Below are 14,707 nucleotides of genomic sequence, written 5' to 3' on the forward strand. Positions count from 1 at the left end.
CTTAAGTCTTTGCATGAACCAAAGAATATTCTTTCTGTCCATCTTAGAGAAGACCTTCAAAAGGATATGCCTGTGTGGAAAAGATGGCTACAATGCTGACTCTCCTGTGCCTTCTCTTCTCCAGTGTGTGGCTGTGACCTAGCTCAGTCTGGTTTCTTCTTTAAAAATGGAGAATACATCTGCACCCATGATTATCAACAGCTCTATGGCACCCGCTGTGACAGTTGCCAGGACTTCATCACCGGGGAGGTTATTTCAGCCTTGGGCCGGACTTATCACCCCAAATGCTTTGTGTGCAGCATGTGCAGGTGAGTTGAAACTGTGATGGTAACATGCATATTCGTTAGACAGTAGGAAATGATGTGCATCAGGTGATGGTTAAACACACCGTGGAGGCAGGTGCAATGGTGGCACACTAGAACCACAGCACTAGGCCATGAATTCTTGCCATTTCGTGCATTGTTTGTGTCGCAAGGTATGGATGAATCAAGAGCACAGGGGAATTCCCATGTACCGAATATACATGCTTAGGCTATATCCATGCCTTCTGGAAAAATTATAACTTTCCCCTTCCTGCTATGTATTATATATGCACCTGACCCAATTCCGCAGAAACAGTGAGAAAACCAAGCATAATATTTGTGCCTTTTGTTTTAAACTGAGTTTTTACGTTGCTTTGTGCCTATAAACTGATTCTATACATTGTTCTGTGAATTTACATAAAAATTAAACTAATATATTTTGAGAAAAAAATGGAGTAGCCTTGCTTGAAGTGGGAGAGGCAGGCAATTACTGATATAATACAACACCACCATATAACTGTCTATGAATTTCCTGCTACAGGCAAGCTTCCCTTCCCAACTCAAGGCTTATTTCCTGCCACAGGCAAGCTTCCCTTCCCAACTCAAGGCTTATATAGGGTGGAAGGACACCAGCTTCACCTGCTCTGGAAGCAGCATGCCTCATCTTGGCTCCTTTTCGTGTCAGTTCAGATACAACCGTTTTGGCAACCAGACTTCTAATGGATTTTATTTACTTGTTCACACAAAGCCGCAGGCTCCTGGCTACATAACACACATGTCATACAATAAATAAATAATAATGTCTGTAGTGCTTCTATAATGCTAATTTTCCTCACTTTGGAGGATGGGGGGGGGTGTCGGTTAGGGATCCCCCTGCCCCTGGACTGTCTGGGTCGGTTCTCTCTCCCTCTGGGGGCCGCCAAATGGGCGGGGGCGACTCCAAGCCACTACTGGAGTTACTGTCTCTGCCCCCACTGCCCCAATCTGAGTGGGGTGCTGTCCCGCGTCACTGTCTGGGCTTAGGGTTGGTCCCCCTTTCAGTGATTGCCCCCTCATCTGGTCTTCCCCTGTCTTCATCCTCCTTGGGCCTCCTCTTCTCCCCTCTTCCTTCACTCTTCATCCATTGCCTGCCCATCCTTCCTCTGTTGTCGCTCTCTCCCTTCTTCTTCCCATTCTCTAAGTCTCCAACCCTTTCTCTCCTCCCCGCCCCCAAGTCTCCAGGTCTTTCTCTCTTCTCCCTCCTCCACTCCTTTTATTCCTCCTCCATTCTAACTGTCACTTCTGTTTTTTCTCCAATGCCTTGCTCTTCACATTTCTTCATCTTTCTCTCTTTTATTTCCCCACCCTCTCCCAGGCTCCCCTGTATCCCACCCCAACCACATCTTAATTAACCCCGCCCCACTCCTTCAGCATTTTTCCGGCATGCCCCTGTCTGGTGGACGCGGCCTGCACTGCTGCGAGCACGCCCACCCATCTTCTCCCCATTGACCAAGCCGGGGCAAGTCAGGGCAGCAGGATGAGCCGCCCACACCTCTGCCGCCATCATCTGTCATGTCCTCGGAGGGACTTCCATCCTGCACTTCTTTTTTTGTGGCTGAGGCATCTTGGGCGAGGCAACGTCAATGTCCAGGTCTGCCGGATTGTGGCTGGTGGACCTGCCTGGGCTTCCCCCCCACCCAAGGATGAGCTCCTGTACTGTTGGGTGGTCAGGGAGGTGGGGGCTGGGATGAGTCCAGGCTCCTACTCCTGGCCAGGAGTCCTGGGAGACCTAGGCTGAATCTGCACTTACTTTGTTTATTCCGTTGTGGATCCTGCTGAATTCAGATCTGTTTGAACTCAGGTCTTCCTCTGTCTCCCCCCCCCCCAAAAAAAAAAAAAAAAGTTGAAACAGAAAGCGTTCTTCCAAGTCAGAGTCACAGCCATCTCAGTAGGGTCATGACATCACTCTCTTTCTCATGAAGCCATTGTAAGCAATATATTATTATAGAGCAAGTCTGTTGTTTTGGTAAACCACAACACTGGCAGTTTGTTAGAGAGCCAGTTTGGCGTAGTGGTTAGGAGTGTGGACTTCTAATCTGGCATGCCGGGTTCGATTCTGCACTCCTTCACATGCAGCCAGCTGGGTGACCTTGGGCTCGCCACGGCACTGATAAAACTGTTCTGACCGAGCAGTGATATCAGGGCTTTCTCAGCCTCACCCACCTCACAGGGTGTCTGTTGTGGGGAGAGGAAAGGGAAGGTGACTGTAAGCCGCTTTGAGCCTCCTTTGGGCAGGGAAAAGCGACATACAAGAACCAACTCTTCTTCTTCTTCTTCTGGAAGCATTAAAATGAGAGCTGGGTAAAAGTGAGTGACAGGAAACCTAGCCTTATTTCCTGTAGCCGAATATCATGTCCACATTCAGGCATGTCACTAACACCACTTAATCGCAAGGAGTACATGTGTAAACCTAATTTTTAGAAGCAACCATTTAAAAATCATAAAAATTATATTGTTTAAACATGAATTAGAAATTGCCTCAGGGGATCTTGCTCAAGAGGAGCTCGCCTTTCTTCCTTGGCTCTCACTAGCAGATTCCCCTGCTCATCATTGGCCTGATAGTCTAACTGTTTAAAGATATGCACAAAAGGTAATGGAGTCCTTTATTGTTTAATGGATAAAGATTTAACAGTGTATTAAAGAGGTTGTTTCCACTCAGTCTGCAGCCTGAATGTTCAGCCTGGAGAGGAGATGATTGAGAGGGGACCCGATTGCACTGTTTAAGTATTTGAAAGGTTGTCATATGGAGGAGGGCAGGGAGTGGTTCCTGTTGGCAACAGAGGATAGGACCCACAACAATGGCCTTAAACTACATGTAGAACAATACCGGCTAAATATCATGAAAGAAATTCACAGTCAGAATTGTTCAGCAGTGGAATTGGTTGCCCTTCACTGGCATTCTTTAAGCAGTGGCTGGACAGATACTTATCCTGGATGCTTTAGGCTGATCCTGCATTGAGTAGGGGGCTGGACTAGATGGCCTGTATGGACCCTTCCAACTCTATGATTCTATTATTCTAAATCAGTCCTTTTTTGGAATTGCTGAATGCTGAAGAGACCATGATGTCACCTCTGGGTTTTTTCAGAGGGGATGTGTGTCCATCACAGACAGCCACCCAATGTTTGGTCTCCTACCGGTTTCCACTCCAGGTCTGGCAACTCTATGACAAGCTCTGTGGTTTACCATAGGGTATCTGGCAATCTGGAGAGAAGCATAATGTCAGTTCTAGGTTTTCCAAGATGATGTCATGCCATCACAGACAGAAATTGAGATTTGTGAGTCCTGACTAGGATATAAGGGCTCAGGGATCTCCATTCCTATTTGTATCTAACATACCCCTGAAAGATTATACCCAGAAAATCTTCTTGGTCTCTACTGCTATTGGACACTAATCTAGCTCTTCTACTACATTATATGGATGCCAGACCCCCAGTGGGGGACTCCCACTCCCACGCACTACATCTCTGCTACCAATCAGCTAGCCAATCAGCTAGCCAGTAATCCCCTGATTACTGAATAAAAATGGAATCTCACCCAATGGTAGAAACTAATTCTATCACAGAGTTTTTGCTCCCAAACCAGAGAGTCACCCTGATGTTCCCAAAATGTTTTCATCATTTCTAGATCATGTTGGAAGTCAGGAATGTTATTGAAACATTGGGTGAGACTCTCTGCTCCCAGCAAGCCCACTCCCCATTCCCCACCATCTGACCAGAGAGTTCTGGGAATCCTAGCTACTGACCAAAATGGCTACCCAATCAGAGAAGTAGATTTTTACTTAATTTCTGTTTAGTTGTGAATTGGATTGGATGTCATGTGCCATGCCAATCTTTCCCAGGCTGGGGCTGAGTTCCTTCACTCCACCCCTTCCCTTGCCTATCTGTGTCTTCTCTCAGGCACTGTTTCAGTTAAGTCCCATGAAATGCAAATCACTATCTTGGCATCCTTGCTGTGAGATATAAACATCTGGGCTAGCTGCTAGAGGCAGGTAGGATAATCTAGGCACGATGGGTAGACTGTTCCTCTCCATTTCACAAATTTGTTGATCAAACAGCTTTAGTCCTGAGAACCAGTTTCCTACACATTGAGCCCAAGTCCATATAAACCCCCATGCTTACTTTGTCCCCCGTTTTTGCCAATTCCTTGATCTGTCTGTAGCTACTGTTTGACACACATTGGACTGTGGCACATGTGGCAAGCAAATCCTACCCATCTGAGCATTAAAACTTTGCTATATGCATCCATCTCTTATATAACGCATGCACATGGGCACACATACTCACAGTGAAAATGCCTCTCAGGTTACGCTGAGAGGGATTGGCCCAATATTATCCAGAAAGTTTTAGGCTGAATGGGTGTATTTGAACCCATTCAAATCACACTGGATCTCACATAGATATGAAAAAGAGCTTCAGAATAGATTCATGTTCCTTTCTTCTCATAATTCAGGTTTTCTTGGCAGTCCCTTGTATTGCCTGGTACTCTAAGAACACAGAGAATACATGTTTGCGCATGTTCTCATATCTCTGTGTGGGGTCTTCAAAAATATGTTTATAATTTATGTGGATGCCTTTGGGTATATATGTGCGTTCCTGCATGTTTGTTCCAGTGTTTAAATTTCTTGACAAATAACTGTTTTGATTGCTTGGAGACAACAGCATTGCCAACCTTTGCAATATTAAGGTTTTTAAAACTTAAATTAAACCTCATATTCTCCAAATCTGTTAAATATAATTTGAAATTAAAATCAGCCTTCTTGATAATGTATCAAATATTGATGTATGTGCAAAAAATGTCAAATTATGTAACTCCAGTCACAAATTCTGTAATCAGTCACTAATTTGATAACCATTATACCAGATCCTGACCAATTATGCATATTTTCTCAGAATGCTTATATGACTACAGTAGTAATATCTTCCTGTCAATTTGTGCCTCAAATTGCACTTTGAATTGGTTCTGGAACCATACTGTTAACAAGGCCTTGCCTAGCAACCAGTGGGAGCTTCAGGGACAGCAGCATGGGGGCTGCGTCATCTGTACCATGATGTCATTTCTGGGGAAAAACAGGATATGAATCTCTGGAAGCTCTATGGTAATTCCTAGAGCTACCAAACATCACTTGCCATTTTTCCCTAGAAGTGACATTGTGGCATAGATGATGCTGACTTTTCAAAAAATGTTCTTGGAATGAGGGCTACTTGTGGGAAGTCTCTCACCATAACAGTAGGCCTGACAGCCCTAAGTGCAGTAGATGCATTAGTGGAGTTGTGGGTTTCAAGTGACTAATCCCAGAGAGATGCCCTGCTGATGTAATCCTTACCATTGTAGTATCTGAAATGTCTTCAGAGGCATTCCACAATCGTCCAATGTGGTGGTTACAGTAGAATGGATTGGCATAACTCAGTCAACAAAATCCAGACAAAGGGCCAGTTTATGAGCTAGATGAAACTGAAAGAAGGTGCTCAGAGCAACAGCACCAAACAGTCAATGAACTTCCCCCCATTTATATTTAAAATGTTCAGTAAAATTCACTGTTTAAAATAAGCCTACAGAAAATATATATTTAAATAGAACCAGCATAGAACCCCTTCACACAATCAAGTATGGTGAACAAATAATACTCTCTGCAGCATGCAACCTATATTATCAGGTTGCCACCCTTCAGGTGGGGCCTGGAGATCTCTGATTATTGCAACTGAGCTCCAGGTGACAAGATATAAGTTCCCTTGGAGAAAGTGGCTGCTTTGTAGGGTGAACTCGATGCCATTCTACCCAAACCCCACCTCCCTCTGGATCCACCCCCAAAATCTCCAAGCATTTCCATGTGCAGAGCTGGCAACCCTACATATTATGTTCCCAATACAGACATGAACAGAATCTGGGAACAGTCAAAAGATCTGGTGTCAGAGTCCACAAAAGTAGCCAGGGCAATCAGATTGCCAGAAAATACTTCCGTTTCCATTTTCACAACAAAAACTGATGTATCAACTTTTCCTTAGAAAATCTCACACTTTAGCCTGGCCGCTGGTTTTATTATTAGCAGCCCTTGGAATAACTGCCAGCCATGACCGCAGCTTTTTGCAACAAGGTCCTTGGAGCAAACCTTGTGATAATTCATCAAGACAATGAAAAGATCCTCAGATATCTGAAGTCCTCCATTTCATCTTTGTTTGATTCTTTTTGTGGATTTCCCTCTGTTTCAGAAAGCCATTCCCTATTGGAGACAAAGTTACTTTCAGTGGCAAGGACTGTGTTTGCCAAACTTGTTCCCATTCTCTGATCAGCAACAAACCCATCAAAATACATGGGCCAAGTCGTAAGTCAAACATGTTTCATTTTATTCTCTCTTTTGTAACACCCATCAAAGGCTACTTTATTTATTTATTTATTTATTATATTTATATACTGCTCTCCCAGGTCAGGGTAGAAGTGCTATGAAAACCTTGGTGGTATCAGAGACCATCTTTGTAAGAATATATATTTGTCTATAACTCTTAGAAGGAGAGAAAGCAGTGTATACGTCAGTGAAACTTAGAAACCTATTTGTATTCTTGCCTTCCAATCCTTTCATCTTAAATAATTATGGTTATAGTGTTGTCATAACTGCGTATTTCAAAATTATATGCAAGGCCCCAGGGTACTGGATTTGCAATCCTGAGGTTGTTTTAAACATGCCTAAAGGTTATTTTCATTTGCTCTGTGTACAAAAAAAGAGGATGAAGCTAATCATCTTTTTTTTTTTTTAAGTTACAAACCGTTATCTAAGGCTATAAACTGGTGAGATGGGGGGAGCTTTCTGGGAGCTTCCCGACATGCTGACATCACCTAGAAGTGACACTGGCATGTCGGAGACATTGAAAAGGGAGGAGGTGATGCTCTAGCTTTTGGGCAAAACTGTATGGTAAAATTTACTTCAATCCATAAAGTTTCTCCCCCCAAAAAACAGGGCATTGTTCCTCAATGACCCTGATATGCTGACATCAGTTCCGGGTGATGTTAGGATGCCACAACATTCTTCTGGGCTTGGGAGAGCTGGAGGGGAAAACTGATAGGTCTGGCATCCCTAGTAACATCCCAAGGATGTTGGAGGGGAAGCCAGCAAAGGAGAAAGGCAGGTGAAACTACTCTTTATGGGCCACATCACACCACTCTCTGCCCATCAAGCCCAAGAGGCTGAATAGATGGATGCTGGCTTGCCTTTAAAAGGTCTTTTGGCAAACATTGTAATCTGTTGCGTAAACCAGCTGGAGGCAGTTGCATTGTAGGCTGTGTGAGATCAGAGTGGAATCAACAAATGCTGCTGTTCCCTAGTGTTTATTGAGACATATTGATTATTGAGTGGAGAATGGTACAAAATGCTTCACTGTGGTTACGAAACAGTGTCTTCCTTTGACAGTCTGTGCCTGGCCATATGGGTGGGTGTTGCCAAAAAAACCTGTGTCCACAGTGTAATGGGGAGTTAAGAGCACTTGTATCTATTGATTTCGGTGAACTTAAGCAGGTTATGACTGTGAAAGTTGGATGATGAAAAAATTGGACAAGAAAAGAATAGATTCATTTGAACTCTGGTGCTGGAGACAGCACAAGTCACAAACAAGGAAATGCTACAGCACATAAAGTCTGATATATCACTGGTAGGCAAAATCACAAAATTCTGGTTCACTTACTTTGGCCATATCATGCAATCAAACTCAATAAAGAAAGCAATTATCAAGATGGACACTGGCAAGAACATTGCATGGCTGAAGGAGGTGGTGGGAGATCTGGGATTGTGATGACAGCTGTGCTATCTTGGACAGCTGTTGGACATGTGTCAAGAGTCAGACATGACTGAATGGCTGTCATGAACCAAGCAGCTGTGACCCAGCAGATTCATGCAACAGACATCACTCTCGGGCTTCTAGATGAAGCTTTACATAGAAGTCTTTATTTGGGGGAATCAGGACATAGATCAGCACTTCGCAAACAGCTCACAGTCAGGAATCTTGATGGAGATGTTAGGGAAGGGGGTTACATAGCTTATATACCTTGGAGGGGGAAAGGGGGACACAGGGCTGCTTTTGATGGAAACACTGATTCACACAGAAAGGGCAATAAAGTTTCTTCTGATCTACAAGGTGCCAAAACAGCCCATCCAGCCATCTGGTATTTAGTCTGAGCTCCCAGCAAGGCCATCCTGGCAAGAGGCAATAAGGGAGGGAAAGCAGTGGATGCTTTGAAATGCAAGAGGGGGGGCAGGATGGGCACTTCAAATGGGCTCAAGAAATTGCCACAAAGGAAAAAGCCAAACATCAAAAGGGACAAAAACTATAGTTTTTAGTTTATAGTTTATAGACAGGGGATTGTGACAATGGCTGACAACAACAACAATAAAGCAGGTTGGATTGTGACCTTCACATGTAAAAGTCATAAACAGAAGTTAACTAAGGTACAATTTTGTTGTGTGATTGTCTTTGGAAAGATTGCTCCTTTCTTGCCCTTGTTTTATATTGTAGAGCCAAGCCCATTACACACAGGAAAATCCAGATGCAAAAGCACATTGAAAATGCATTATTCAATGTGTGTATAACGGGCCTAAAGTGTAGTGTAGGAGTTAAGAGCAGCAGACTCTACTGTGGACAACTGGGTTTGATTCCTTACTCTTTCACCTGAAACCTTCTGGGTGACCTTGGGCCAGTTACAGTTCTCTCAGAACTTTCTCAGCCCCACCCACCTCACAAAGAGCCTGTTGTGGGGAGATGAAGGGAATGCGATTATAAGTCACTTTGGGACTCACAAAGGTAGAGAAAAGTAGGGTATAAATGCTACTCTTCATTATTGGTTAATACATAACATTCTCACACTTGCTCTAGTAATCTCACTCTCACTGCCCTCTTTCTCTTCCAAACCTCCATGGTATACCATGGAGCTAGTTTGGCGGAGAGTATGCCAGGGAAAAATCTTGTTGATGGTGGCAGCCAAGTGGGTTTGCCAGTCCTCCACCAGTGCTGCCAAAGAGTCACCGGGAGGCATTGGGTCCTGCAGAGCATTCAGGAATCCAACAGGATCTATAAGTCTCCATAGGTGGGCTAAAATACTCCTGCTTCCCCCATGGGGGGTGCTGGTATTATGAGCTGAGCCTTCAGGGCATAGTGGTCTGACCATGGGACTGTGTCTGCCACCATCAGCTCCACCTCTACCCCAGCTTCAAAGATCAAATCGAGTGTGTGGCTGGCTTGATGGGTGAGGCCGGTAACAAAGTGGGAGAGCCCTAGGGTCGTCATGGTTGACACCAGGTCCGAACTTAACCCAGAGGACAGCAAATAATCATGGACACTGAAGTCACTGAGAACTATAAGCCTCAGGTACTGCAAAGACCAAGCATTCAGTGCCTCCAGGAGGCTTGAAAGGCTCACTGGGGGCACATGGGGTGGATGGTATACCACCTAGATCACCAAGCTCTCCACTGACCCCCACCCCACTCTGATACACTCTACCTCAGTGATCGACAGGACTGGGAGAGCCCTGTAGGAGAGAGCCTCCTGGACCATAATTGCCACCCCTTCCACCCTACCATGGGTCCGAGACTGAGGAAGGACTGCAAACCTGGGTTGCAAACCCAGGTGAGGCCAAATCCATCAGGGCCACTGTCTTGCCCTCCCTTGCCCAGGTTTCATTCACACATGCCAGGTTTGTCAGCTGCGCTGCGAAGAAGTCCCACAGGGTGGTGGTCTTGTTATTAACTGACCTGCCATTGCACAAGATCAGTTTCAGCCCCTCCCTAGCCTCCACCCCCACATGCCTAGGAATGAGATGGAGGTTAGAAGGGCAGTGAGCATATCCAGACCTGCGGCCCTGGGAATCCACAGCCACCAGCCTATTGGACCAGTGTAGCTCCCTGCCATACGCTTGTCAAACCTCCTCCACATGCTGTACTTCCCTTGGCCCATATTTACTGGGATCCCCAACCCAGTCAGGACCCCATTATCCCCAAGCTCCCCCCTCCCTGGAGGTTTACTGCCTAGGAAAGCAGACTTCCCCCCTAACTAATTAGCCCCAACCTGTTCTCTGTAATAACAACCCACTCTCACCACCTCATTGGGAAGAAAGACTGCCCCTGTCAATTTTTGCCACATTTTATGACTGTTAAAGAAATACGGGAATTGGCTTGGAATGCGACAAGCTTACTTATCCTGGATGCTTTAGGATGTTCCTGCATTAAGCAGGGTTTTGGACTAGATAGCCTGTATGGCCCCTTCCAACTCTATGGCAGTTGACAGCGAGGGAACAGAAATGTGAATTGGATGGTATGCATTTGCTCTCCTTCCCTTTGAATTCACTCTCTTCATCTCATAGTCATGCCGGGCCCCTGAAGTGATTACACCTTGTCTTCACATCATTTAGCTCTTCTTTTTATGAGGTCCCTCAGAATGTGGTGCCACAAAATGTGACGAATTCTTGCTTTATGTTCCATCCAAACTGTCCCTGGAGTTTTGGAAAGATAAAGGTAGCAGCTTTATGGAAGCACTCTTTTCAGTTTCAGGCATTTCAGGTGACAAATGGCTTTCTTCCATGCGGTGAGATGAGAGGGTTGCTTTGGTAGGCATAGGTTGTATGCCATCAGTGGTGTTGGAATGAGAGAGACTAATTTGGACCAAAGCCCTGCAAAAATAAATAGTTGCATATGATGGCTTGTTTCAGTGAGGATCATTGAATTAAAACTGCCCACTTTTTAACCAGCACCTATTCCTGCGCCTTTACTTGACATTTGATTGGCAGCAACCAGGAGTGACACTTTTTCAGAAGACAGATATGTATTATCAGCATATTAAACTGACATTATTTTGAATTTATGCTTCAGGCTGGTCCTTCTTGCAGTCTTGTCATATTTATAACTTTGAGTTTTCTTTAATACAAAGGTCTATACATTGTTCTGTTAATGTCTTTCCTATGAGCAAAGCAAACACTCTAAGGTCTGATTTTCATCACCACAGAAGTAAAATGAATAAAATTCATTTTCTAAAGGCAGCTCTGGTTTGACCTAAACAGAAGTCCTAAACTGTTAAAAAGCAAAATCTGTAAAGGACTGCCTGTCACAGCATCTTCATAGCATCTGACGAAGCAGCTCTGACTCACAACAGCCCATGTTGGAAAAAAATGTTTTTAGTCTTTTAAGGTTCCCCTGGGCTTCTATATTATTCTAATCCAGCATGGACCTACATGTTAACTGAGATCATCTGTAGATGACCTGATGCTTATGCTGCCACCCCCAAAAGCATATCAGAAATACAGACTGATGGTCTGGCAGGTTATTACACCTGCCTGGGTACCAGCATGGACTGTAGTCCCATCTGGGCCAGTCATTTCTGTCTTTTTAAAATTTTGCTTAGGATTGTAGTGGCAGTGAATAACTGATTCTGAAAAGTGGGGTAAGTAATGTTGTACGGTTGTAATAAATAAATGGAACAGGCCTCTGAGAATCAGAAACAAGATGGAACAAAGCAGGGCAGCAGGGCAGAGTGATAGATCAGCATAAGTCTGCTTCGTTCCATCTCTCATCCCTGCATTATTTCCAGAAACCTGTTTAGAGACCCCAGAGACCAGCATTCGCAAAGACCGGGATACGGTTTTTGCTCTCTCTCCTTCTCCTTTGCACTGAACCACTGCCAGGTGGCCTGAAGATCACATCCTCCATTGAAATTCACTCCTAGATGTATTCCTTCTGTGTCTCAGGTTACTTGAGGGCACCATGGATTATTCATATAATTGGCTGCAAGTAACATGCATGATGTGTTCAAGCCAGGACAGCATCTCTCAGCCTCTCATTCAAAGTGTTGCTCACATGGCATCTAGAAGTGATTTCAGAATTGCGTGCAGCAAGGCACTACAGTTGGAAGGCTTGGCAGTCAGGTGAGAAAGTCCTATAATATATGCAGTAAAGGCTACAGATTCACTGAACACTTCCTAGCATAGGCTTAGTGTACTTGCCCTACCTGGGTGCCCTGGCAGAGTCCAAGTTTCAACACCCTTGGCCGGGCATGGCACAGACTGAAAGGATTAGCATTGAATCAGGGATAGTATTCACAAATGAATTAAGACATAGCTTTAAGGAAAGCAAATAGAAAGGGCTTGCAGTTCTGCTTTGTGTTCTTGAAATACCTCACCAGGACTTTTGCTCAACAAAATTTGAGTCCATTGGCACCTTTAAGATCAACAAATACTGGTCTTAAAGGTGCCACTGAACTAAAATTTTGTTGTGCTACTTCAGACTAACATGGCTATCCACTTGAATCAGTACTTTTGCTAAAAACATTTCAGGGTAAAGTCCAGGATCAGTACTACCCATCCCATGCCCTTGTCAATGACATGCCATTAAAAAAAAATTCACTGTGATTCTAGAGAGTACTAGAATGCCCTTCCAGAGAAATGATAGAGGTTTTATAAAACCAGCAAATCTTATACGCAGCTCATGTGCCAAAGAGACTCCTTGAAAACTAAGAGAATTCTAAGTACTGAAAGGAGAGAGAAAAGGAAAGAGCCATTTTGAGAGAAATCAGGGTCATAACTTCCAAGCCCATATGCTTCCTGCCACTGGTCTCAACAGGAAGCAAGGGAAATGGGAAAGAAAGGGGTGCCAGTAAATATCTCCACAGGACGTATATGGCCAAGATAGACAGAGGTTAGGGAACAGCTCTTCCTATGCTAGTTTATGGCCAAAAATGTCCTTTAATTTCTATTGTTTCCGGTGGATTCAGCTGGAGCACAGGGGAAGGATGCCACTACTGCATCTGTGACCCTTGCTCAAAATAGATCATCAGAATGTGGAAATGAAACAAAGTGGCTCCTGGCACTCTCAAAACCTGGCGATGCATCGTGGCTCTGCTCACTCGTCTCAATATGTTTCATAGTTTTCCTTTGTGACTCTGCTAGGTTCTCCCAGAGGTTCATTTAGGGTTGTGGTTGTTTTCTAACTGATTATAATCAGTGCCATGCCAAAAGTGTCTCTAATGGTTGGATCAAAAGCTAAAATGACAATATGCAGTTGCCCAGGAAGGAGAGAAGTAAATTAGCGGCGAACGGAATATCTAGGTATTTTGCTCAGATATATTTCATCAGTAAATAGCTTGACAGCAGCAAAATGTGCAAACACAAGCCAGGCTTAGAAAATGTGACTAAAATTGGAAGTCTCTTTCCATGCTAGGATTAACAATACTGCATCAGATACAGGCATGCAAGCTGGTGGTCCAGATGTGGACTCTCTAGTGTATAATTTGAACACTTTCCTCAGTTTCCACACTCTGAGGGCATCTCTGCTGCCAGTGATGTGATTTTTTTTTTTTTTTGCACTTAGAAAACATATATTTCAGTAGTGAAGTGTTATCCACAGAGGAAGTTGCTCCTTAGATCACCAGCTTGGCCACCTATATGTCTGGTTATGTGTAGAGATCACCTACAGTCAAGCAGTTGAGAAGCTCCAGTTACACTCATATGAGCAGACGAATACTTACATATGCTTACTGTTTGCTTTGGGTACAATTTGGGTTACGACACACAGTGGATTGGATCCCACAATCCATCAACAAAAACCACTAATGGTAAGAGATCCTTCCAACCGTCTTTTCTAATCCTGGGAAATTTTATTCCTGGAGTTATAGAACTCACGTGGACTAATAACCATGTGAATTGAGAGGCTGTAGTGCCCTTCCCCCTCCCCACTGCAGCCTTTTTGGCCCATGTGGCTATTAGTACGCCTGTTTTGTTGTTGTGGCACTCCCAGGAATAAAATTTTCCAGAGTCTGAAATGACTAATGGGGAATATAAGAAATGGAAATATAGGAAAGACCTATTATCGCTGCATCCCCAGATTGTGAGATCTAACTGACTGGGGCTATCCTTCAGTGTTGGATTGAAGAGCCTGCATGCTCAAGATATTTCTCCTCTTTTATGCATTGGGGTTTTTTTCTTTGCTTTCACCATGCATTCCCCTCACATTTTCTTTTCTGTTCTGCCTTTCATACCACTGTCATTGCACAAGTTGGGCTTTCTTTTGCATTCTGGCTGAATTTTTCTCCCTTCCGTTCACTTTCCATTTGCGGTTTCCCCATGTTTTGTGAGAGTGGTTTTGTTTAGATTTTTCCTCTTGCTTTGCTCCCGAGGTGGAAAAGAATGATTCCCCCAGATTCAAAGTATAATGATCCCCTCGGATTCCCCTCCTCTTTTTGTTTCTTTTTCTTTTCTTTTCGTTTTTATTTTTATTTTTATTTTTTTGCCTCTCAGAAGCTGCTTCTCCACTGTCTGTGTGGTGTGGTTGGTCTCTTTTTATTGGTCAGTTTCATGCTGGGCATATTTTTAAAAATTGTAAGAAGAGATTCTTCAAGCTTTA

The 14,707-nt window shown here is 44.0% G+C and overlaps 1 protein-coding gene across 10 annotated transcripts in view; it reads left to right on the forward strand.

Moving 5' to 3' along the window:
• Positions 1–14,707, forward strand: part of ABLIM3 (actin binding LIM protein family member 3) — a 209,928-nt gene that overhangs the window by 132,605 nt on the left and 62,616 nt on the right. For all 10 annotated transcript variants that reach the window (XR_013229293.1, XR_013229296.1, XR_013229297.1 and 7 more), the window contains exons 3-4: positions 125–308; positions 6,549–6,661. Coding sequence is in view for 1 of the 10 variants with exons in the window: in XM_077327078.1 (XP_077183193.1) it covers positions 125–308; positions 6,549–6,661 (297 nt within the window). In the remaining 9 variants the exon portion in view is untranslated. The remainder of the gene's footprint in view (positions 1–124; positions 309–6,548; positions 6,662–14,707) is intronic.

Source organism: Paroedura picta, chromosome 3 (assembly GCF_049243985.1).
Source record: "Paroedura picta isolate Pp20150507F chromosome 3, Ppicta_v3.0, whole genome shotgun sequence".
Classification (NCBI taxonomy): domain Eukaryota; kingdom Metazoa; phylum Chordata; class Lepidosauria; order Squamata; family Gekkonidae; genus Paroedura; species Paroedura picta.